The sequence below is a fragment of the Cyrtonyx montezumae genome, unplaced genomic scaffold (assembly GCF_038088225.1).
Source record: "Cyrtonyx montezumae isolate F1298 unplaced genomic scaffold, pur_monq_1.0 scaffold_8, whole genome shotgun sequence".
NCBI classification, from domain to species: Eukaryota; Metazoa; Chordata; class Aves; order Galliformes; family Odontophoridae; genus Cyrtonyx; species Cyrtonyx montezumae.
Genome location: NW_027072089.1, coordinates 43229661 through 43255482, shown reverse-complemented (window position 1 = coordinate 43255482; position 25822 = coordinate 43229661). Strand labels below are relative to the sequence as shown.

Here is a 25822-nt window from a genome sequence, read left to right as displayed (position 1 = left end):
TTATGTAGGTAACAGCATTACCCTGTTGTTTCAAAAACATAGATAGTTTAAAGATTTCAAATAATTCATTAAAAAAAGCCCTGTGTATGAAATGCAAACCAGATGAATTCAAAAATCATGCAAGTATTTTCTGGGTCTGGTTGAAAAGCAGATGCTGCCTCCATGCTCACTCCCCATATTTCACAGTACTTTAACATGAATTTTGACAAATAGATACAAACTATGAAAAGAAGTAAAAGAAGGATGAAGTAAATTTTGCATTTCTTAAATTCTGAACCTAACTGTGATTTCACTGGCTTTGTCATAAGCACTTTGTGGCTCACTGAAGGCCACTGAAGGCCGCACTGACCGTGCGGCTGTGCTGGTGTAAGTGGGATAAGAATAAACGTCCTCACTTTCCCTTTTGATTAAAAGGAAGAACTGTTAAAATTGGATAATGGTTTCATTTGTTATACCCTCAGCAAATGCAGATTGTTTGGTCTTTTCAGCAGTGTTGTTATGCTGCGCAAAGATGACCCTTTTTGTGATTTAAGATGTAGCTAGCGGAATCCAAGTACAGCCAAATCGATGCGGGTAATCTTGCTCTATTTCCAGATTTCCAGTATTTCTTTATTATATGTAATAGAACATTTTAGCATAATAATTCAGAGGTCCTGAGATACAGAAGACAGAGAAATAAAGTTGAAAAGCGATTCTTCACATTTGGCTTTCACTACATCAAGTGCAAACGGCGAACTTAAACATGAAAATACAATTTGCTCCTTCTAAAAGTCTACATCCTTATCTCTGGTAAAGAACACACATTCATTTCCAATGCCTCAAGGTAAAGACTAAAGCATCTATCACAAGTACAGTGAATATCTGAAGGATTTGGAAGCAATCTTTTCATAATGTTTCTTTGGAAGGGAAGCAGGGTTATGACTTACTCAAAATTCATAGAGATTATTAAGTTTACATCCACACAGCAGATATGGTACCATATTATTTCCCATCAGCAGTGTTCTCACCTGCTGAGAATATCTCTCTGGTTCAAGACAGCCATTCATTATGACGCATTAGCACTCTACTGCACAAACCAAAGTCATGCCCCACCAATGAACTGGGCAAGCCCATAATGCCCATACTCCACTAACGAGAGCTGTGTTTACTTATCATCCAAGCCTTTCATTTTAGTGATTTAACAGGGAAGTAATTTCTTACTTCAGCAGATTTTTCTGTATTATTAGGTCAGGTATTTCTGGAGAAATGTTTGGTGTTTAAAAGATTTACAGGCCTTCCCAAAGCTCTGTCATATCAGTGGAGCACGCACTGACAGCAGGGACTCCTTATGACAAGAAAAGCTGATCAGCTGCAAGCTTTCCTATTGATGAATCCAACTCTTCACCCCAGTCTAAACTAAGCCTGTGGGTTTTGTCTTTTTCTTCTTAGCCTTCTTTGAGGCCTGCAGAAAGTTATGAAATAGATTTTTCTAGTCCTCCCATGAGCAAGGCCAGGTTCACATCCTGACCTCAGAAACAAAGCAACCCAAAAATCCGGTCTGCTCTGCCTAACACAAAGCAAACCACAATGTGCAACACAGGGCAATATTGGGAGTGAGAAATGATAAACATTGTATCAGTACTGGGGAGGAGAAATAATAAAACCTAGCCATATTAAAAATCCCAGCAACAGCAGTACTGAACAGCACAGCTTTGGCTCAGCAATGGTCTTTATTACTAAGGGTGGAAGCATGATATTCATCTGAAAAGAATACTTATTTGGAAGGAAGATTTCAATTACAAGTCAACAAAAAAGAAATTCTTTATTATAGAACACTATTTATTTTTAGATCTTATGTTTGCCTTATTCTGTAACCATTCTAGCATATCTATTGGTACAGTAATGTACAGCCCATACAGACTACCATGAAAAGACATATTACAAAAAAAAAAAACAAAAAACAACAGAAGTCCCCTTGCTAGAGTGAATCTCCACTACATTAATACATATCAGCTCAGTCATCTCAAAGACACTGGTGTGAAACTCAAGCAAGGAAAGAATTGGGCCCTGAAGTGTTCAATAAGCTGTCCAAAGATATTTTAGAAATGTGACGGCTGTTTAACTGGGGGTTCAGGAAAACAGAAGCCAGCAGAAGTGTAAAAACGCTAAACCTCAGTTTTCACAGTGAAATATCAATAAGAAAACAAAATACGATCCTACTCATAACATGCAAATTTTGAATTCAGGTGAAAGTAGCTTGCAAAGCATCGACAGCTTGACACAAGTAATAACCCAGATTAGTATCTAAGATCACACGACCAGAATGGCTAGGTCCCATTAGCACAAGTAGCAGTGGTGGTGGTTGTGTAAATCCCTTGTATGCTGATGGAAGAATAGTCTCAGAAATCTCCATGACCTTGACGTGCAATATTTATGTCTACACCTTTAGCCTCTTGCACATAATGAGATGCAATCTTTTAGCTTTATGCACTTCACCAGGCATTCAATTAGAAAAAGCAAATTTGGGTGTGTGTGTGTGGGGGGGGGAGAAGAATGCTAAGCTATTTAGACAGAAGGTAGTGAATCAAAAATTGCAAAACTTCAGCTTTCAAAAATAGCCTGTGTGACCTCTTACAATACTCTGACCACTCCATCACAAGCAGGAGGCAACCCCTGTGAAGAGCGAATTCTGGCAAAGTTCTCTCTTCACAGATGATGCACAGCTTAAGCTATAATGAGTTTTTGGGTTACAAATGCTGAACGCATTAATATTCCTTGATGATAATTATCACAGTATAAGCACCTTTCCCAATGTGAGTAGCATAAAGCAACTGAAGCAGCATTTTTACTACATTTGAAACAAGCTGGAAAATGGGATTTTCTACTCTCGTAACCTGAGGTCAACATACATCAAGCTATGCATATTAAACGTGTCTACCCTATATAACTATATAGGCCTTTCCATACATTCACACACATGCATTCAATTAACAGCCTAATTTTTTGAGTATTTATACAAGTATGCTACACATATGAATACGATTTCCTATGCAAAATAAATCCAACATTCTAAACAGGACTCAGCTCATTCATACAGGCTACACTGATATTTCTTTGAAAGTAAATTATTTACTAGTCAAAAACAAACAAACAAAAAAAATGAACACAGGTATTAGCTGCTGATACAAAATGAAAATTAAAAAATATATACACATTCAGCTAAAATGAAAATAAAATTTGCAGGAAAACGATGTTTTCCACCTTCCTACGTTGAACTAGCAACACTAAGCGTGTGACTTATACCTATCACAGACAGCATTATTTTCTTAGAAAAGATGAAAAAACATAGTTCTTCGGTGAGCCCAAAATGTTGCAGACAGCTCACAGACTAAGTAATGAGTAGGGGCACTGGAGATATCCCCTGGAAGCAGCGGAGCAGCCGAGCACCTGCAAAGCTGTTCCTTACCTGGCTCTGCAGCCAAAGACTGCAGACCCTTTGTGCTGCCTCTGCATGGGGCAGTACCATGCTGATCCGGGCAGCAGCATCAGACCTATCCATTAATACTCAGACAGGCTTGCCCAACCTTTGTATCATATTCTCACAAACACGATCTGAGGGAAAAGTGTGTACATCACGTATAGCACCTAAAATCTGCAAGCCATCCCCCCAAAAAGAATACCCATTTCCTCACATATTGAACTCCATAGATAACGTGAAATACACTTCTTTAAACAGTATAAATGGGCTCGGCTGTATTTTAAGTGCAGGGCATTTAATTATTATACAAGCACTTACTGAGGATTAATTAGCATACAACAAGGATCTGAAACATGCAGACATTTGTCAAAGAAGACAGGGTTTCTAATGATTTATTATTGTTTGATTAACAACATCACACGGCAACTATGTTATTAAATCTCTATTTTGCATACTACAGAACCTAAAAGCGTTACCTACTGATGTACTGTCAGGCTCAGAAGAGGGTAACAACTTGATCTTTGCTTTTCTATCACCCCCATCTCAGAAAATGTTCATTGTTACAAGTGATACACTGGTAAGGAGCCTTTAAAAATATCACAGTGTGAGTTGCAGGGTTTTTACTAAATGCTGTAATACTGTTTCAGTATTCTGTGCAAATAAACTCAGTACAGCTTTCTTCTATCAGCGACAAAATGGGAGTCAGTTTGAACCCTTAATCCGAAAAATGGGAATCAATTCTGGTGTTCCGTGGGTGTGTAATCTGCTGAATGTATTTATGCCATGTTGTCCTGCACCTTTAGGAAATATGCCATGTTACTACCATTTCAAGAACTAAAGCACAATTTTACTTATGATGTGCTGCAAAATGCCTCAAAATCCCATTTGAATCTGTGGCAGGGTTTTGAGAGAACCTTTGCTAAATATTTAACAGCACTATTGGCTTATTAAATACTGTGATGTCAAAGCCATGAGAGGATGATATAGAGTGCACACCATAATTTTTTCCCTTTACATTGGTGCTCACTTTGAACACTGTACAAGCCCATTCATCAGAAGAACTGATGCATGCTAAAAAGCATTTATTCTTATCAGATAAATATAGCAATGGCATCTTGCTATTATATAAATGATTAAACCCCTCTTTGTTTAATTGTGTAACATATAGTGCTCTCCAGTTAGAAGCCCCTTTCCATCCTCCCCATTAAAACACCTGGAGAGATCACATCTGAAAATTAAAAGTGACGTAGTGAAATCATGTGGGTACAAGATCTATTGCTTATATGAAAGGCAAACCTAGGGGGGGGGGGGAAGAAAAAGAGTCAGGTACTGAACATGCAGCTTCACTTTCTTATACACAGAAACTGCATGGCTGACCATTTTACAGGTGGAAAATTGAATATGTTTCTGTGCATGTCGAAATGTACTTGACAACTAGATAATACAGCGATAGTCTGTTAAAAATGCAGATGTAGGACTGAAAATAGTCTATTAAGAAAAAAAAACCACCTCCCATTTAAACGAAAGTGAAGTAAATTTGTTCACAGCAACAGAGGTATTTCAGTATGAATCACTGAAAACAAATTTAAATCCACAATTAAATATATTAATATAAGCTAACAAAAAAATCTCTTGGCATGGAATTGCCTGCAGAGTGTGCATTTATTCTGTAAACACTGTAACAATGATTATCTGTCCTTCCAGCTCTCAGTGGAGACTTCTGCTTTTGAAAATGTCTTGTGGTGACTTACTAAATTCGGGCTATTTCAATTAGTATTACTGCACATTAAAAATTAATTGTATTTAAGAGTGGATTAAGGTTTACATTTCAATTCTACAGTGTGTGCGCTAGAAATGACAGCTAAAAATCAATGCTCTCTGTCCCATAATCGGATGTTTGCACAACCAAATACTGTAGGACTGGCGTCAGTTTTAAAAGAATGGGTAGTTCAATTCAAGGTGCATCAGTTCTAATACCTCATTTGAATTGCAATGCTACACAGCCACAGTATTAAGCTAAAGAAGAAAATGAAAAAAGAAAAAGAGAAAAAAACTCCCTCGCAATGAAAAAAGTGTGTCATCTTCACAAAGATGGAAAAAATCCAAATTACAGCTGAAAATTCACGTCTGGTATCACTGAGGGAAGAAAGATGTTTTAATGGGATGGAGACTTCATTACAGAAGACATATTTTTATTTTCTGTATTTAGAATGTGTTGCTAAAATGACACCCAAAACTGCAATTCAGGTGACAGTCTTACAAACACTTAAGAACATATGTAGCCTTATTCGTGTATAAAACAAAGCTTAAAACAAATCTATTTGTATGAATAAAATCATACGCACGCTTACATATTTTCAGAGTCAGATCTTTTCATTACGACTCATAATGTACAAACAAAACCATTTAAAACTTTTACTGTTTGCAGCAAGGGGTGCATGAAGGCACATACTGAAAGCAGCTCTGCTTTGGGACACATCTTTGTGTGAGCTGTCCCAGTAAGGACAGCACCAAAGGAGGAGTCCATGAGTGACAAGCTGACACACTTGGGAGCCACGGTACTATGTAAACCACAACAGAGCTGTGGCTTCTGCTCTCACCCATTAGAACAGCAGCTGCTGAGATGCTGATTTTCGTTCCATGCAAACATGAGGAAGAATTTATTTACTGTGAGAGTCACAGAGCACTGGCACAGGCTGCCCAGAGAGGTGGTGGAGCCTCCTTCTCTGGAGATACTCAAGACCCATCTGGATGCAACCTGCTGTAGGGAAGCTGCTTCAGCAGGGCTTTGGAGCAGGTGATCTCCAGAGGTTCCTTCCAGCCCCCAGGATTCTGTGGTTCTGTCCGAAAAACCCCAGCTGAAGTGGGAGTGGGGACACAAACATTCCTACCAAATGTATCCAAAAGTGAAAGTTTTCAGGCACCATGCTACAGTGAGAAGGGTACTTGGGAATGGGCAACAATTCTGACACTAGTAATCATGTTAACTATGCTCTCCTGAGCTGCCCCACTGCTGGAGAACGCAAGTCAACAACTTGGCTTCCACATATATGAAATATTCCCTTTTGCTGTATGAAAAAGCAGTTAAAAATTGCCTTCATGACTGAACATCGCTTCTCGTAATGTAAGGCTGAAAGCTACACTATTACCTGGCTGAAACTTGTATTTAGGCACCCTAATTTGGAAAGATTTTTGAAAAGAAAACGTCCTTATTGAAATATTTGTACCTTTACAACAGTAATAATTTTTACTACTTGGGTGAAACTGAATTTTGCAGGAGGTTTCTTGAGATCATGGCACTGGATGATAAACTGACACCACTGCTATAATTCTTCCTTTGAATGGGAACACAGTGCCCAAAATGAAAGGAAACAGCTAGAGCAAAATCATTTTTTTTTCGCACTCTTCTGTATTGTAAAATGTATGGGGAATAGCAAGAAGGGAAAACGCGTGCTGCACTTGTTACAAACCTAGTATTGTTCCTGTGTGAGAATGGCTAGCAAGAAACGCCTGTCACTTTTATCAACAACAATCTAATATTTTAAAGAGCAAATGATGAAGAACACTTTAGGTTGAGTAACCAGATCAAGCTGGCATCGCTCAAGTGCTGCAAAGCCACCAAGGATAACAGAGCTTGGAACTGAACAGTCATTGGTGTGTACCTAAGAGACAAGTCTATGTCCACGCTGTTTCTAAAGATCCCCTGTGCTGCATGGATGTCCAACAGCAAGTTTGGTATCAAGAGAATAAAGAAGATGGGATGTAATAACTACAATAAAAAAATAATCTGGTGCAAATGTACCCCAAGGTGTAGTAGTCATCCCCATGCAACAATCACCCTTCACTGCAATTTACTGATGTTGCTTCATTACAATACAGCATACAGAGGGGGCAATATTAAGGCATACTATTTAAAGCTACAAGATCCATGGTGCCAGCTACAGCTGGTACTGAATCAAGACTGTAGAAAACAAAGAAGGTAATTTTAGCAGAGAATACTGAAAAATGAAAACTCTCCTGAAGGTGCACAAGTGCGTTGTTGTTACAAGACTTAGCTGAAGCCAAAATAAGCAGTTGAAACTAAAGACTGCCAATATGTTTTATAGGGTGAATCTAGAAATTCTTCACAAAAGTGCAGCAATAATTGGTTACAAATTAAAACAATAACCAAAGAAGACACAGAAATGCAACTGGTTTAGATAAGGGAGAAGAGACATTTTCATACAATAGCATAATACACAGAAATTGAAGAAGAGATTTTTGCAGGGTACAAGACCTGCAGAACAGATGGACTTTGAAACAATGTTCAGAACTGCAGTGATGTGGGACAAATATTGAAGAGGAATAAGTATTTTATTGGCTTTTATTATTAATAGTGCTGTTAAACACTACAATTTCTGTTAGCTTTCTGTTTGTTGTCTGGTTCTGACAGGAGAAGAAAAGCAGGAGAACTCTAGTGTGGAGATGGGGAGGCCAAGAATAAGAATCAGCTGAACTGCACCTGTGAGAGGTGATGATATACCAAAAGGGGAGGAGCAATTTTGGGGGAAAAATTAGACCCTGAAATGGATAGAAAACACAAATCAAATCTGTGAGGTTTAAGACAGGCTGCAGAATTCTCCAATAAATAATAAAAAATACAAATATTTCAACAGCTTTAAAGTACTATTCTTTCTCATCGTATGTTAATTTGCCTTGAAACATTTCCTTACACAAGTATTGTCCCCTTTCCAAATTTCAGTGTCTTGTTCTAGGCTACTGAAGAAGTCATTAGGAATGCTGGAACCACCACAAAGTCACATCCACTCCGATTCCAGTTATGCTTTTGCGGCCTGTCAAGTAAAGACTGGAAAACAAAACAAGGAGCACCACTCTCTCCCCTCTTCTCCCAGTTAAAGAGGGAAGATATAGTAATATCAGAAAGAAAAAGGGGAAAGAGAGACGGCGTAAAGTCATGATTAAGTTAGCTGTATTTTACAGGAGGTAATGGAGCAGGAGAGTTTAGAGTCAAAGAGCCTTACAAATTTGCTTTTTAAGGAGATGAATGGGAAGCGTATATTTAAGGAAAAAAGGCAGCATGAGTGCTTCTTGTGCCAGAGAGGAGAACTTCTACTGAGGCTTTAGGCTGAAGGAGACAAGGAAAATGAGCTCACAGAAAGGGTAGCCAGGAGGACTTATCGCTAGGGTTGAAAGAGATGCACATGCAGCACAAAAGTAGCAGTTGAAGTAAAATACAATGTCCTACGTGACGTATCATAGAAATTAGAGCCCTATTTTCTATTGCCTAATTTATTCCCATGAACCACCATGAAGGATTTTTTCCTGACGGTACAATTCAGGTCTGTACTGCAAGGCACACTCCATCACTAGTGCAAATATAGCAGCAGATAAAAAATACAGTACCTTTTCATTATTAAGAAGTTAGTCTAAGATTAAGTTTTCTAGGTGAGCTCTCTGCCTAAAGGTATTTATTTCATTTTTCATTTATTACAGATTATTTTCTTTCTATTTTCTTTTTATTTATACCCATCTTTTTGTTAAGTTATATTTCAGTAAAAAAAAAAAAAAAAGGTTAAGCCTGACTCGAAGAATAACATTACACAAGGAGAAATATGGGTTAAAAGTTCAGATTTGGCAGGGAAATGTCACTCAAGTGAAGAGAAGACTATTTAACTGTTCTGGTGAAAATTGGTTTTGATTTGATCATGTTATGACAGTTTGCAAATCACACTTTGCATTAAGTGATATTTGGGTTAAGCTTTTTAACCAAACTTCCAAGCAAATGGAAGGCTGTGTTACCTCTGAATGATTAATTTAACTAGCCAGTAAATATAAACATCTCCCAAGTTCTTCCATGAATTACACAGAGCTCAGAAGGAATCTCATCTGGGGATTCTGGGGGATTTTTTTGCACAGTTATCTAATGTCTTGGCACTCACATAGGTGTGCCATGAAAAGCAATGAAGCTGGAGGCACAGTGGGTTCATTGTACATGTTGCCTGCAAGAGGGTTGAGAGAAAGTATACCTAGCCAAAAAGCTAGATATTAAGAATATACTGCTGAGGTCCTGAACTACAACCATCTAATAAAGTGGTGTGTGAGAGAAGTTTGAAATTGTGTGGCCAGGCACTGAAAAAAGAAAACCAAAACAGGATGCTACAGGCAAATCCTTAACTCTGGCCACTGTACATGTGTTTTATGATTGCTTTTGGTTACACAAATACACTCTCCTTTTTATCATTCGATCTAATCCAAACACGAGACATACCTTTCAGTATAAATACAATGAATGAGGCAGTGTTTTGAAACAAGCTTTGTCCAACATGTTATGAATAGCACATTCTGTAAAGTCTCTTGGATGAGGACCACATATATTGGATTATATTCATGTAATAAAAATAATGTGTTATGTGGCTTTGCACCTTTGAGCAGGTCTCCTTCACTCTGCCCAATGCTTCATTTCCTTTGGGGTTTCTCCCTATGCCCTATATCACACAAAGTGTTCACACAGGGGTTTAGCTAAGAAAAATAAACCTTAAAAAAGGAATGTTTCTTCTTCCTTTCTCTCCATACACTGAATTTCCCTCTATAATTACATCAGTTTAAGGGCACATGACAGAATTACTCAGTTCTGCCCCCCTAATTTTTTTTTTATCAGGGTTTTACTTACATGTTTCACTAAGTGGGTATATCATATTTCACAGGCAAAAATCCTGAGATAAACTTTAAGATCTTGACATTTCTGTGCAGAAAAAAATCTTAATTTCATAATATTTACATCAGATTGTGTTTTTCTTTCACATACATTTATCCCTGATTTGTTGTTTGCTCAAGCAGGTGTCTTACAACCTGAAGGATGTGATAAATAGGCGATTCAGCTTGTACACAAATGCATACAACCATGTAAATAAGAAAAGATTGCATTCAATCACAGAACAACTTGCATTTTAAGTAGGTACCAACATTTCACTTTATTATGGATTTCTCATTGGCTCTATCTAAAGAAAGTAATTCTACATATGGGAAAGGGTATGCAGGAAAATCTCATCATGCACAGCCTATGAGGCATAAGGATTTTTGCCTAAATATTATTCTAACTTCCCATAAAAACAGGATTAAAAGTACTACCTAATGAAAGTGTGTTGATAGCTCTACCTCTATATAGCAGAGACAGAAGGAGTTACTTTTCTCAGTAAGGATCATTGAGTGTGTCACTGGTTAATTTTTGTTCTATGCTCCTCATTAGCATTACTCTCAAGTTTCTGGTTATCATATCCGAAATATTAAGACATAATAAGTACGAAGGTGCAGATAATTGGATATTAACCAGAACATACTTGACTGGGCAGGAGGTAGGGCCTTGCTTAAACTAATCCTGAAATGTATTAATCACCAATTAATGAATGGGTTTCAAATTCATTTTCTATTATAGAACACCTCTGAGTATCTAAGCTTTTTCTAATAAAATGAGTTGGAATAACAGGATAGGAATAAGAAACACTCCAATTTGAGGCTGGCTTGAATTAATTCCCTATAGCTTGTTGTTAAGTTCATTGAAAACAATAATCCTGGTATGAGTGACTTTCTTTATAAGGTTGAGAAAATAACCATATATTATAGCATTTACAGTCTCTACTTGCAGGTACAAATGGTCATATAGAGGCTAAATTCAGAACAGAGCTAGTTCACTGGAGAACAGCTATAGCACAATCTATATTTCTTCAGAACAAATGTAGCTCAGTAAGACAAGCAGCAAAAGACTTGCGTCAAATCCAGATGGATATTGCCAATTAACGATCTTCAGTGTGGAGAAGGTATATATGCACACCTACTTAGGTAAAATAAACATTAACATAACACTCCCTCTCCCCACTCTGGCCCAAAATGTGGTCCCCACAAGTCTACTCTGCTGACTCAGGCTCTTGGAGGGTGGAACTTGAATGGTGGGAAGGCAAATACACCAGGATCATGAAATCCTGTTAAGAAGTCTGGCAGGGCAGTTGGAGTGAGAGAAGTGGTACCGTTAATCTCAGAAACCCCAGTTTCAGATGACGTTGCTGATTTTGCATTAGGCATACACCCCTTAACTAGCTTGACATGGTTGTGCTCTTCCCAGCTAGGGGAAATAATGCACAATAATGGAAGTTTTTGTTAACAGGGCTTATTTAAAGTCCACAAGAAAGGAAAAAAAAAAAAGAAAAAAAAAAAAGAAATAAAACCCTCAAGTTTTCTGTTGTTTTCTTCATATAATACTCATAGATGCCCAGGATAATTTTAAAGTGGATACTTCAGCATTTTCATTATTTGAAATGCATCCCCACTACCATACCAGAAAAATACAGGGATCCTTATTGTTACTAATGAAGAAAATTATATCAGACATGGTTGAAATGCTATTATTCCCCTCTCTCTCTTCTCGCTGTCCTCAGTGTTATTTACATTCATGTGAATTGCACGTAAACCAATATTATCCATCTCTCTGTTTTTTCCTTAATTTGTTGACTTTAATTTCAGTAAGTCTTAAATAAGCGCTTACGGAAGATGAAGTAAGATATGCAAGCAAGTAGTCCTTTTATCAACAATTTTGCCACAGAAATACACAAACATTTCAATGGCTCTTCATTAGCAAACAAATCAACAAGTGATATTTTAATGCATGACTTTATTCCATCTCTGTGGGGACTGTAGTTGAGAGTGTGATGTACAGTACAGAGAAAGGAATCATCAGCCACAATGTCCCAGGGCTCTATCCATTGAGGACTTCTCAGCCTCTGCTTAAAGAGTGCATTTAATTGACTGATAGACAGTAGCTTCTTTGTTCACAGAAGACAGCGAAGTAATGGCAGCTTGAAAATCGTACCATCTACAGGATCTCCTGAGACTAGTAACAGGGGGATATGTGTCAGGAATAAATAAATAATCTAATTATTAAGCCACTTCCTGTCAAGTTAACTCCAATTTGTTGGCTTTTGAAGGCAACAAAACGAGGCATTTTTCCTCATTATGCTTCTCTTTTTATACCACTGGTAATCACAGGCGGATTAAAGGGTGCCTGATTGGTTTTTTTGTCAAGGAACTGAGAAGCAGCCAACAGTACAGAAAAACAGAGTTGGGGTTAGAAGAAATTTCATGCTTGTCTCCTTTCCAGCTCCCTAACAGCCCACACTGCTGCCCCATACAGTGCTGCCAGCTGTACAGCAAATGTGTACCCCTCCAACGGCGGCCTACCAGGCCACAGGCTCCATCCTGAGAGCTGTGAGATACCTTGCAATCTTGGCAGGTAGCTACTGCTGTCATAGGCATAATTCTAAAGGTGACCTACGAAACCCCGTCAGCTCACCAAATGCAACAATATGAGCAGCTGAAGCCTGACACCCACTCTCCATATTGGCTTCTTTTGTTTCGCTTCCTGCGCTTACGAAGTGCGGAGAAACAGAGGGACAAACGCTATCGGAGAAACAGAGGGACAAACGCTGTCGAAGAATCGGAGGCTTCTCCTCTGAGAACTGGGACATTTCAGAAAAGGTCTGGTTTGGCTACCCTCTGTGCTGGCCACTAAGCACAGCCCCGAAGAAGCATGTGTTATGGCTCCTGATAAAGCCTGCTGACGAGTGGTCAGCAGCAAGGAACAAAAGGGAAGGCTGACACAACGGCATTAATTCCGCCCGTGGTGAGGAAGTATTAACATGCACGGTGTATCACAGCACCGGCAAGGAGGAGAATCGTGCAGTTCGGCGGATGGAAAGGAACAACTTTCAGACTGCCTGGCATTATCTCGCAGTGCCATCCCTTTCTAACACAACAGGAATTTCTACAGGAAAAAAAAAATTACAGCTTTGACGCACTTTGCTTCACGTCTTCATTAAACAAATGCCAGTCTCGATCGCGGATACTTTCAAATGCTACTGTTTGCATTCTCATTACCCACACTGCTCCAATAATTATTATTTAATACGAGAACATTTTCATTCAATTTTACTAGAATATTTTTAGTCCAAGCTCCACACCTCCACCCCCCAAAAAAGAGTGGGGGCTATTCGCAGTTGTTTGCCCACTGTGTCCTGATTTAACCATTTGTGATTGCAGAAGCCTGGAAAGTCTTCCCTAAAAGGAAACAGCTGTTCTCGATTCTAACCCTTGAAATGGAGGAGTGGTCTCCAGCCAGCACAGCTTGGTGGGCGAAATTGCATCCCCAGAAGTGCAAGGAGAAAGGGAGCCTGGAGCCCACATAGGTGACAATTCTAAGCGCAGAAAACAGTGCTGCTCTAGCATGTTTACAGCTGCCTTTGCCATTTCTGAATACATCTTGAATTTTTTGTTAAATTGCGCAGATAATTAAAGCCTCTTCATATTTACAGTCTGCTTCATTGGTACCATGAATTCTGTTTTCAGTTACTGTCTGCAAATTCCCTCCCTGCACAATTTCATACTAAGCAATAACACTTCATTTTACATAAGTTTTATCTGATGTCCCCATACAGAGCTGCCAGCTGTACAGCAAATGTGCCGCTCTCAAACTGAGGCCTACTAGGCCACAGGCTCCATCCTGAGATCTGTGAGGCACCTTGCTGTCATTGGCAAGCGTTCCCTGCTATCACTGCTACCATCGCTCCACACTACACACAACTTAAAATCATCTGATTATTAGAATTTGTGGTCCACACTCCATTTTATCCTTTATTTAATCTATCCCCAGATCACACATTTGTTTAAATGTTTTGGCTGGCTTACAAATCATGCAGCCATCTGCACAGTAGGTGTGACACCATTTTTTAGACAAAAGTTACATTACAAAACAACAAAGATAAAGTCATTTGAAATGCTTTGGTGTTTGTTATTCTGCCTGGTTCGCTTGGACCAACTCAAAGAAATAAATAGAATTATCTGTGTAAATCGATGAACATCTATGAAAAACAACACCCAGCAGAACGCAGAGCTTGCTCCATTACCTACGTTAATATCATGACAGCTGAGGAGAGATGACCTGGCCCACTTCTCATCTCTCCTGTACAGATGGCTATTAAAGAGAAAGTATCCCTTTTGTATGGTCCATGCAGAAACCCTTTATGGGCCTTTCAAATAAGCCAGCATTGCTCACAGGAGAGTAGCTTTCTGTTTGCAGGAAACAGCACAGATTTCATCTATTTTGTAAACCAGCTCCTCACAAAATAAACCTACATTTTCTCAGATTTAGCACCAAATGCTGCTTTATCCTGGGTATTTCAATTACATCTCTGCTTTTTGCATACAAGGTGGGAAAGTTTCATCTAACTTCTGGACCCCTTCTTGCCAGCTCTTCCTGCAAATAAGAGATTCCCAGAGTAACCAGATCATTTTCTGATTCTAAGAAGATACGACCCATCTTTCTGCTCTTAATTTATAATTTCCATATCATAGTACAGAAGAATCAGTGAGAGAGGACAGACAAAAGAAGTTGCCATCCCCTTCATCTTTTGATGTGCAAATGTGCATCTTTGGATTCTTTTTCTCCAAACCTCTTATAAGAGAGACTTCACAATGTAAGTTCTCCTCTAAAGCACTGTAACATGCTGTGACATTCTGTAAATGATGTCTTCCTTGAGATCAACATAATGCAACAAGTAGTGTTTTTTGTTTTCCTTTTTTTTTGTTTTGTTTGTTTTTTGTTTTTACAATTTCTGTATATGGGAAAGGAAAATCTAGTTTTTAGGAATTAGATAAATAACATACCATATGAATGCTACATCCTATTACAAGCAGGCTAAAATTTTACTGGGCTTCAGGAAGCTTATAATAATGCATTTTCTTTATCTTAACGTCAGTGATGTCGTCCACACATACACTGCACAGATGTGAGGAAAATAAAATGATTTATTTGTATGGGTTTTTTATGCATGCAGTTAATATATGCATAATGCCAACATGCATAACCAGATAACACACAAGCATGTAAATATATACATATTACATACTTACATTCCTGTCACCAAACAAATCATAAATCATGAGTTGCACTAAGATGTGTTTTTATGTCTTCTAGTAGTTACATATCACTTTTTACTGTAAAACACTGTTGTGAATTTTTTTTTTCTTTTTTTTTTCCCTGAGAAATTAACGTTAGATTAGATTTCTATATACTCTTTAAACTATAACTACTCTAGCATGGATTTACTTGGGGCTTAGTGAAGTATTTACTGGCATAAACTAGAATTCTTCTTGTCAGCTGCAGGGTTGTTTCATTCTGTTTTCCCATTAGATTCCTAACTTTGGTGCTTGGTGACTTTTTAATCTTTCCCTTTATTTCCTCCTCCTGTTCATACATGCTGCATGCTCAATACTACATAACACCCTCTCCTCAAAAACAAGTTCTTTTCCTTACCACAACAGACTTCACAAATGTGTTTTATCCTTCACACTGAAAAGGTTAAAGAAAGAAAAGTCTGTGTACTCAAAAATGACCTATATAGAGATTTTCAAAAGTAGGCTTACAAAAAAGTACCATCCTTTCCTCCAGCTCCCCAACTTTTCAGAGGGGCAGTTGCTCCTGCTCTGGCACTGGGGCTCGCTTTTCCATCAACTAAAGTAGCAGCAACCTACAAAGATTGTGGCTGTTTCCTCCTTTTATCATTCTCTTTGTCAGCCTGATCAGTCCTCAATGGTAAATGTGCTGCTCTGTTGTGCACAGCCAGCGGCTTGCAATTTGCTCACTATGTTTCATGAGACAGTTGTTTGTGGCTGTTTGGAACACATTTACCTCTTTGGGGATTTATGCGCTAGTTGCAATGCCAACCTCCATAGTGATAGAGATTTCTTTCTAACTAAAATAGATAATTAGAAGCTGGTAATTATTGGTCAAGAATTATCAGAGTGAAAAAAATTAAGCCCTTCATAAATAGTTCTTGGCAATGTCATCTCTTTACATTATCTCATGCCTAACAGCACTTTACTCAGAGCACTTAAAAATTTACGCTACTGCTGTTGAGCCTCATAATTTTATGTGGAGTAACTCCTTTTCTGAGTTAAACACATCAGAACTCTTTCAGTTCTGATCCACTCTGTGTGGGCATGTGTACAAAATCCTAGAGATTACGGCAACTGTTCAGTCTACTGATACTGAACTGCATCAGATACAGCAGATGTAAAGGAATCAGTATAAGAAAAAGTCATGCTTACATTGTCTACTTAAAATAACAGGCAAAATAATAGGATGAGCTGTGAAGAGAAGCAAACAGAACACAAACAATGGCAGACACTCCTTCTACACTCTCAGGTCAAATGCCAACTGTAAAACTACGCAAGGAAAACAAAGGGATGCCAGAAAGCCACTCACTCTTCCACAGAGCCCAGAAATATTTTATCTTTTATCAAAGAAAGTTGCTAAAAATGCTATATATTCTGCTCAGAGAGAAAGAAAAGCAAAAGCCAGAGAGCTAATGAAGAATTACAGTTTGCCGGTACTTTCTAAAACTGTATGAAACACGCCTGGATTTGCATTTCTTCCTCTCTAACTCAGAAGCTAGGAAATTGTTTTAACAACAGATTTCAGTAAACAAACCAACAAACATGTTGGTTGTTGAGTTTTGCCTCCTTTCAACCCACAAGCATCTTCTATGCCTGAATCAGCCTGTAGTTTCAGCAAAGGTGGGTGCTGCTCGATAAAGCACAGTGTCTAGATAAGTGAGGACGTATCTGGCAGTCAGAACTCTTAAACTTTCAGTTTTTCCACTTCTTTTGCATCTTTGTCCTCATCCATTACAGTGCAAACGGCTAAGTGACTCATCCCACCACAAAGATAATGGGAAGACTGGAAAAAAAACTGCAGAACAGTTTTAAAATGGGAGGTTCTAACAGTAATAAACATGTAGTTAGTGAGGAAAGCCACCCCTATGACAACTATTTAACGTATAACTTGTATAATAACAAACAAAGATATTTAAGGCACCTTATTGGATCACCTGCAGATTTTGTTTTCCATTAGGTGGCATAATCTCTCTCGTTGAACAGATAGAAATGTATAACAATCTGCAAAAATGCTGTATGCCCTCCTAACAAAGAAGAGTAAGAGGCTTTTTAAAAAGCCTCTAATCCCTCTTCCCCTGCTAAATGTCTAGTTGAGATTATATTTGATTAGACAAAAACACAAACATACACACAACCTAAAAATACCTACCCTCAGTGGAGCTATTTCAGCCAACAAAGTAATTCAGGTTGCCTTATTTAAAAGTCTAAGTTTCACACTGGGGTTTTATAAGCATATATTTGCCTTAGTGACCTTCCATAATGCATCCTGTCTATGTGGATGTCAGCAACATGAACTCAGTTTACATCCTGTGATCGTGTTCAAGAGACACAGTAACTAGATGGGACAGTATCAACCTCTCTAAGCTCCCAAATTGCTAAAAAGCTGGTGAGCAGCTTTACCCCCGGATAGCTGAGCATGAATCTCTGGACAGTGGTTCTCATTCTCTCCTCAGCAGAGTTTGGGAGGTGACTCTACGTCCATGTTTGTCCCATGTTCTACTAGCTCTAGACATCTTCCTCTGTCCTATAATCTCTTCCCCCCCCCTTTTTTTTAATTTTTTAATTAATATTTTTCCTTCTTCTGGGAGGGTTTGGTCTTTATTCCTTTTTCATGTTTTTTTTCATTCCTTAAAGATGGGCAGTTATGATTACTTTTTTTTCCTCCAATAACAGAAATTCCCTCTTCTGTTGTTCTTCCTCTTCATCCCTGCTTCTTTTCTCTTCTCTCTGAATCAGAAGCAACCCTTCATGTATGAAGGCTCAAACGTATATCCATTGATAACCGCAACACAATAATGCCAACATTTATTATGAGAGGAGATAACAGTTCCTGAGACTGTGAAACGATGCCTAAAAAGGGCTTTATTACCCCTATATTTGATCTAGGGATTATCACACTCTGTGACTTTTAGAGTAGGCTTTCCAAGATTATCTTCCCTTTCCCTTGCATTTAAAGCTTTATTGTTCCTCCCCTCTCTTCCTGAAGCTTTCTCACTTTCCCTACCCTAGAGAAGCAAGTGTCTTAATGGAAAAACAGGTCAGCAAGACATATTTCATCAGATACAGGTAGAAAAGGAAACAACCAAGGTGTTTAGGACAGCAAGATTATTATTATTTTTTTTTGTTTGGGAAATATGCTGTGTCAACAAGTGCGTATTCAGTCAAGTGTTTCAGCTAATTTTTCAATCCACAAATTGAATGCATGTAGATACATCTATGAGTTTTGTATTATATATATTCATACCAATACATTTGAGTGCATGTTTTCTGCATTATACAGGAATACTGTAAACCTATTTACAGACACACATAAACAAAGGCCGTTTTTAAACAGCCTGATGTCACACCTTGAACCTTTCTCTCTAGACAAAACACGGTCTTGGAAAAAGGCTTGTGAACAACGATATAAATTAAAGGAGGGGTGAGGGGTAGTGAAATTAGAAAGATAGCTAAGGAAAAATCTAATTACTGGTGAGAAAGCTAACAGAACTGAAGATCAGAAATTATTTTTCCCTGTGCTTCAAATCTGAGGTCACATTCAAAATGCTCAGGAACGCTGATATTCCCCTTCAGTCCAGCTCAAAATCCCCTTGCATTTGCTTAATCGAGTCTATATCATTAGAAGCTGCATTAGGTTTAGTCTGGCCATGCAGATAAGAATCTTCCACTGAACACAGATTACCACAAGCATGACCAGCAAACCTCCCTGCATGTTTTGCAAGCTCCTATATTTCACTGCAAGGTTCTATATTAAGCACATTTAAATCTGTGCCACTGTTGTTATGTCACGAAGCAATATAATGCATGATTAGACACAACACAGCCTTCATACTTTTTAAAGTTTCTCTTTCTCATTCAGCCTCACCCAGTTTTAGAAATAACACATATGCAGTTAATCATTCAAGTTTAACAAAATGTCAGTTTTCTCAGAACTGCAGACTGAAGGTAACTTCACTGGATTCATTTTGTTTTACTTCATCTCTCCTCCTTTCTCACGTCCCATTCTGACTTTTCATTAAACACACCCAGAGAATAGAAGGAAAGAAAACTACAGAAAATCTGAGTATTTTATTGAAAAAAAAAAAAGACAGGTCCTATTCTGAAAACACAATGCACGTGGCAGGTAGGTGGCAAGTTGACACCCTACTGTCACATTCCAGCATCACTCCTTACCTGAGGTGTCTGCATTCCCCAGCACGTTTCAGTATCACTACATGCTACTGTTAAGGACATGGATTAAAAAAAAAAAAAAAAAAAGAAAGAAAGAGAAATCCAACAGAAATGGCAAGTTCTGTTGCTGGTAACAAGGGACTTTTAAACTGCACACTACTGACCCAGATTGAACACTAAAGCAGTTCAGATTATCTCTTCACAAAAGATTCAAAATACCAAGACTAAAGATTAGTCCAACAGGCGAATCACTTTGCTCATTTCCAAACCAGCTTGTCACGTGTATTTACTCACTTCTGCTGAAAAGTGTGCAAAATGTTCATACTCTAAACGTATTAAAACTTAATAATATACTCAGAAAAATGAGCGACTAAGTTGCGGCAGGTAATTTCTTTTACAGTGTAGCCAAGTTAATAGAACTCATGGAAGAAATATTTAAGTTACGTTACATGAGAAAAAGAACAACCACCTAAACTAGCATCAAGCTAAGCATTTTTAAGTTATAAATGATGAAAAAAAAAAGCCAACAGTAAATTATCTTCATTTCAGTATGTACTTACTGGTCCTATAACATATAGTTTGGTCTACATTCTTCTTGCTTTTTTATTATTAAAGCAAGAAAAAACAGCATAAAGGAAACAGGAGCAAAAAAAGAAAAAAAAATCAACTGTATCCACCTTTGCCTTGAAATGTAAAATTCAGAAAACAGACTAAAAACAAAATAAGACAACCCTGTCAATGTTATCTTATTAGCGGGCAAATGATGTGCTTGATAAATTTAATTGGCTGATAGAACTCTTAGCGCTATTGCTGAGTGGTTACCAAATTGAAAATATTATGGGTAATCCTAGGGGAATAAGCCAATAATAAGAAAATATGAATATCAAAGAAAAAGCAGCTTTTGTTTTATTCTAATTTACAACTGTAACACCCTTGTAAACATCAGGCTAGGCTTGGCTTAGGAATCCTAAAAGATTTTTTTCAATATGCTTGTACTTTAAAGAGCAGATTCCATTTCTGAACAGTACAATTCCTTATTTTTTTCATAGAAATGATAGTATTTAGCTGTATGTGGATACACTCAGGATTTCTTCCAGACTGTTCAAACACAACAAACAATACTATTTTATTGCCATTTGAATTATTTATGTTTCCTAACGACAAAAACTCACCAGTTTTGATTTTGGTACCAAGGTGCTTGAGATGCACACAGTAGTGTCATTACCATAATAACTTCTGAAATTAAAACCTGTCTAAAACTCTATGGAAAGCTAACATCCAGTTCATTAACCATTCCTGTTAGTTTGTTTTCAATAATGCAAAAATGATTAGAAGTTTAATTTGCTAATCACCTGTGTTTTGACTGGCAGTGGATATATAATTCTCTGCAGAAGTCTAAACTAGCCCTTGCAGAAAATAAAACATGCTAATGCTTTATCAAGTCTAATAATATGAATAAAAAAATCAATCATGCCTAGGTTAATCATTGATGAATGTACAATTAATTTCTCCTTAACTCTGTTTAATTTTAGAGGCAATGATGATCACAAATAAGAGAAATAGCTATCTGTCTTTGAGAAGTTTTAGTGCTTCACTTACCAATCATGTGGTTTGCAACATGAACTTGGATATCCCATTCATTGTAGAAAACCATCTGACATTTGATGCACTGGTAGGTCTTCTTCTAAAGAAATAAGGGTAGATAAAATTTACTAAAACATGCAGTTGGTAAAATTTCATTACAACTCAAAATGCTGAGTTCAAAGTGGTCATTTAAAGCTCTCCAGCAGTGTTTTTATTAAGGCTTAATTATTAATATTAAATAATAACACTCTGCAGTTTCTGTAGCACCTTTTATCTGAGTTTCCTGAAAGTCCGTAGACATTGGGTTGTTGGTGGTTGCTTTTTTTTTAATTATTATTTTATTTCTTTTTTTTCACCTTTCTAACTCCACGGAGAGACCAGTACTGCTAAAACAACACTGTCATATTTATGGGAGGCAAAATGTGATGAGAATATGTGGGATGTGATCCAGACAACACTGAAATCAATGTGAAACCTTCATTTTATACAAATGGATTAGGCCCACTATGGAACTGGGGTGAAGCTAGGAAGAAAACAGAAACCTGCCTCCCTCTCAGTCTCAGCTAGGTCACAGAATCTCCTCTGCACGTACATTTTAAATGGTCCATCAGGTTGCCATCCTTCAAAGAAGGGAAAGTTCTCATTAGTGTGGACAAATGGTAAGTGTTTTCAGGCAGTTGTTTCTGTGTCTATTGGCAGGCTTATATTAAAACTAGGAAAGCTGGCTGGAAACCAGCAAGAGAGCAACCCTTCTGGCCACATTAGATCAGGCTTGACTTACTGAAAAATCATGATGTATATAAGGCAAATTTTGTTATTAGCAAGGAAGTGTCCTTTGCTCTCTACAGTGAACAGGAGAAATCCCTCCTTTGTACCTTAGTATCTTTCAAATCAGATCTGTTGTTTCATTTGTCTGCAAGGTATAATACTTGAGCAAGATGTTACAGATTGCAGCAGTAACATCCTGGAAACATGACTTCATTTTTTGTTATTATTTTTCTGACCAGAAGTTGATCGGAAATTCTGTATCACAAAGCACATCTTTAAAAGTGAAAACTAAGAGCGTATTGAAAAGTAAAATTTTGCTTTTCCATCCTAGAGTCTTTAAATCTGCAATTCTAGGCATCTAACCAGACAAGTCAGATCCATAAAATTATTCAGCTGCATAATTGTAGTACCAGGAACTACATTTCTAAAGTAACAGTCCTGGAGAGCTCAACTGCCTTTTTGAAGATGCAGTGAAGGTAAGGTAAGCCCTGAAGTGCCACATCAAGCTAGTTATTCAGGAGACATGCATCTTTCTGTACAGCCACAGACATCTTGGCTACACTAGGAAAAAGAAAGAAAAAGAAAAAGAAAAGGAAAAAGAAAAAGAAGAGGAAAAAGAAAAAGAAAAGGAAAAAGAAAAAGAAAAAGAAAAAGAAAAAGAAAAAGAAAAAGAAAAAGAAAAAGAAAAAGAAAAAGAAAAAGAAAAAGAAAAAGAAAAAGAAAAAGAAAAAGAAAAAGAAAAAGAAAAAGAAAAAGAAAAAGCATATAATTTCTAAAGAACAAAAAGTTACAAAAACCCAGTTCAGATACACTAAATTACAGGTGTCATATACATATTCAACTGGGGAAGAAGAAGAGTTAACTGGATAACATGCATCAAAAATAGACTGTTTTGTATACGTCTAACTTCTGAAGAGTGTTATACAGATGATATCATCTATTATGTTTTTTAAAAATCTTCTTTCTTTCTCCCAGATTCTAAGCATTATTAAAGACTCACTCGATTTGCTATCAGCATGTAAAATCAGACATCATGACCCATACAAAGTGCTTATTCATTAAGCACCTTTCCACTACAAGCCCTTAGAAAGGGACATACAGGTTTTTCAACATATGTCATTTTTTCTTACCAAGTTAACTGTAAAACTAGTGACTAATGAAAGTCAGCCCTGAAATTAAATGTTCCTGCAGGCTCCTCTTTACAAATCTCCTACTGCTTTCATACAGAGTGGCTATGTTAATTTTCTTCATGTCAGTAACAAAATACATTGCGTCTCTTCTCAGCAGAATAAACATGAGCCTTTTCTGCTCCTCCTCATCTAAACCAACTTAAGTTTCCTGAAATGTAACAAAGTTAAATCCTTACCTAGACAAATAAAATCAATCGGCACCCAGAAAACAAACCTGCTTTGACTAGAAAATTAGAGCTTTTCTCCTTTCAGTTGTGACTACTCTGGTAACATGGGTAGAAATACAGATGCAGTTCAAGGTCTTCCTATTATACATTGGTAAATTTAACCTTACTGCACTACATCTAGATCTATCAAAGTCCTCTAAATAATGACAATCATGATCAAAGATTTATTATGCTAAGCTCTTTACAAGGTGCTTTTTGATGCTGACATATAGAACAACAATATTGCATAAATAACAATCTCTCTCCCTCTTTTTAAAACATTGTTTCCCTTTAGAACTAGTTAGAAAATATTTCTTACTCCCTGATGACTGGCACTATATATTGTTTATTAGCATACCCCTAGCATTATTCCTGATATGTGACTTTGTTCAAAAACAAAGAAACATAAACTTAATGGCTGGTCTTTTCTCTTGTTAGCACAGTAATGCAGAGTGCACGTCAAGATTTGTTGGCAAAATCATGACTGATGTACACAATGGCAAAACATGCAAAGGCTGGACTTTTTGAAGTCGCATGCCAAAAAATAAACTCATTTGACAACACCAAAAATAATAATTTACTAGCACTTGCTTGTCTCTTCAAAACGATCTGACATATTTGGAGAGTCACACAGAGGTTTTCTTTTTATCATGAAGGAAAGAATGTTTCTGTGACTGCTGCTTGATCAAAACCTAGTTCTTTTTTGATTCCAAGCATATTCTAAAATGTTGACATCAACTTTCATTAGCTCGACACAGTCACCTCAAAGTGTCTAAACTTGTTCCTGGTTAAGTCTTGATTTTTAAAGCAAACTCGGTAAATTCCATTTACTCTTAGATTTTCAAAGTGATCAAACACAGTCATTTTTACATCATGTTGAACAAAAACCACATACTTATTTCCATATGTTTCACATTCTAAAGAAGCTCTTTTTCACTGCAAGTTACATCTTAGTCTCACAGGCTTTGTCAGACCAGCGGCACTCATGACTGCTCACACGGGCTCCTGGATCCTGCTGCGCCTTGTGGCTGGTCCCAGCTCCCTAACAGAGAGAGACCCAAGGGAGATCCAGCCCTCCTTAGCCTGTGTTCCCCCAGAGGGGAGACCTGGGGGAGATAAAACAGAAAGGAGCCCTGGAGTATGGCAAATCCACCTCCCTTGCCAGGCGAGAAGCCTTGTTGCTTTGGCATAGCACTGCACAGAAGTAAAATTGGGTCAGGACTGAAGGAGCCACGTGACTCTCTCAATTGTCTGCAACCCTCTGCAAGGCAGGATGTAATGGAGACTGTGACAGCTGTCCTTGCCTGGCCTTGCTGCAGCTGTCTGCAGCACTGTAGCCCCAGCAGAGCTCCCTGCCCCTCTGCCCAAGTCATCGAGGGAAGGCCCAGCAGGAAGAGCAGGCACTCAGGCCTTGCTGCTCCAGATCACTGCCCAGGGCATTTCAACTGTATGTGAAGATGAAGGGCTGACAGCGCAGGGCACTTACATCCTAACCTGCCATGGTTGCATTTGCTGGAGGACACCCATCAGCCTTCTGCCAGAGCTAAACACGCCAGTGCCCTCATTCTCCTCTCCTACCACTAAACAAAATAACATGCGTCAATTGTTAGACTAGCGTCATACCAGCAATGGCAGGCCACAGAAGAACATGGCCAGCACATTTCCCTATGTATACACTGGGCAGCACCAGTAGGGAATCAGGAGCAGCTGTAGCTGCAAAATTTATGAAGATTTGTTCCACAGGAGAATGATGCACACATTATCACATGGAATTATGAAAACCTCTGAATATTTTGTTTTTATTTCTTACATCACTGTAGCCTCACCTTTCCATAAGATAACACAACTTCTCAATAAACAACCTCACAGTTGATCCACAAAACACCCTCCTGTCAAGAAATCAACTGACAATTTCCTATGCGCTGACTGCAAATCCGAGGCCCAAGTCACATCTGGGGCCATCCAAAAGTGTCCTAGAAGAACAACAACTGCTTGGACTAGATGATTCATACAAGCTAGGGCCATCCAAAAGTGTCCTAGAAGAACAGCTGCTTGGACTAAATGACTCACACAAGCTAGGGCCATCCAAAACTGTCCTAGAAGAACAACTGCTTGGACTAGATGACTCACACAAGCACTGGGCAGACACATTGCCTCTTGAATTCTTGTTCTTTTTCATTAGCGATTTAAAGCCTTCCAGCATGCAAAGCTTCTCTGTGACTACCTTTAATGAGCTTCACATAGGGCCTTCAATCCATGCAGAGCATATGCACGCATCTTTCTAACCTTTTGAATAATTAATATCACCTAGACTTTTAATTATTGTCCTGATCCTCTCTTGTCACTTCACAGTTCCCAGAATTTCCTTACTATAAAGGTCCTCAAAGTGTCCATGTCATGAAAAAAGAGGCTTTGCTGGCCTCCACAAGTGGCCCAGGAATAGTCTA

The 25822-nt window shown here is 38.1% G+C and overlaps 1 protein-coding gene and 1 long non-coding RNA gene across 11 annotated transcripts in view; one reads left to right on the top strand and one right to left on the bottom strand.

Moving 5' to 3' along the window:
* LOC136058856 (uncharacterized) overlaps window positions 1-24734 on the top strand; it is a 440039-nt gene extending 415305 nt beyond the window's left edge. Inside the window, exon 3 of the long non-coding RNA XR_010623167.1 lies at window positions 24719-24734. This is a non-coding gene — a long non-coding RNA (uncharacterized LOC136058856). The remainder of the gene's footprint in view (window positions 1-24718) is intronic.
* Window positions 1-25822, bottom strand: part of ZNF521 (zinc finger protein 521) — a 236906-nt gene that overhangs the window by 94961 nt on the left and 116123 nt on the right. For all 10 annotated transcript variants that reach the window (XM_065752588.1, XM_065752580.1, XM_065752581.1 and 7 more), the window contains one exon: window positions 21227-21311. In XM_065752588.1, the coding sequence (XP_065608660.1) occupies window positions 21227-21311 (85 nt within the window). The remainder of the gene's footprint in view (window positions 1-21226; window positions 21312-25822) is intronic.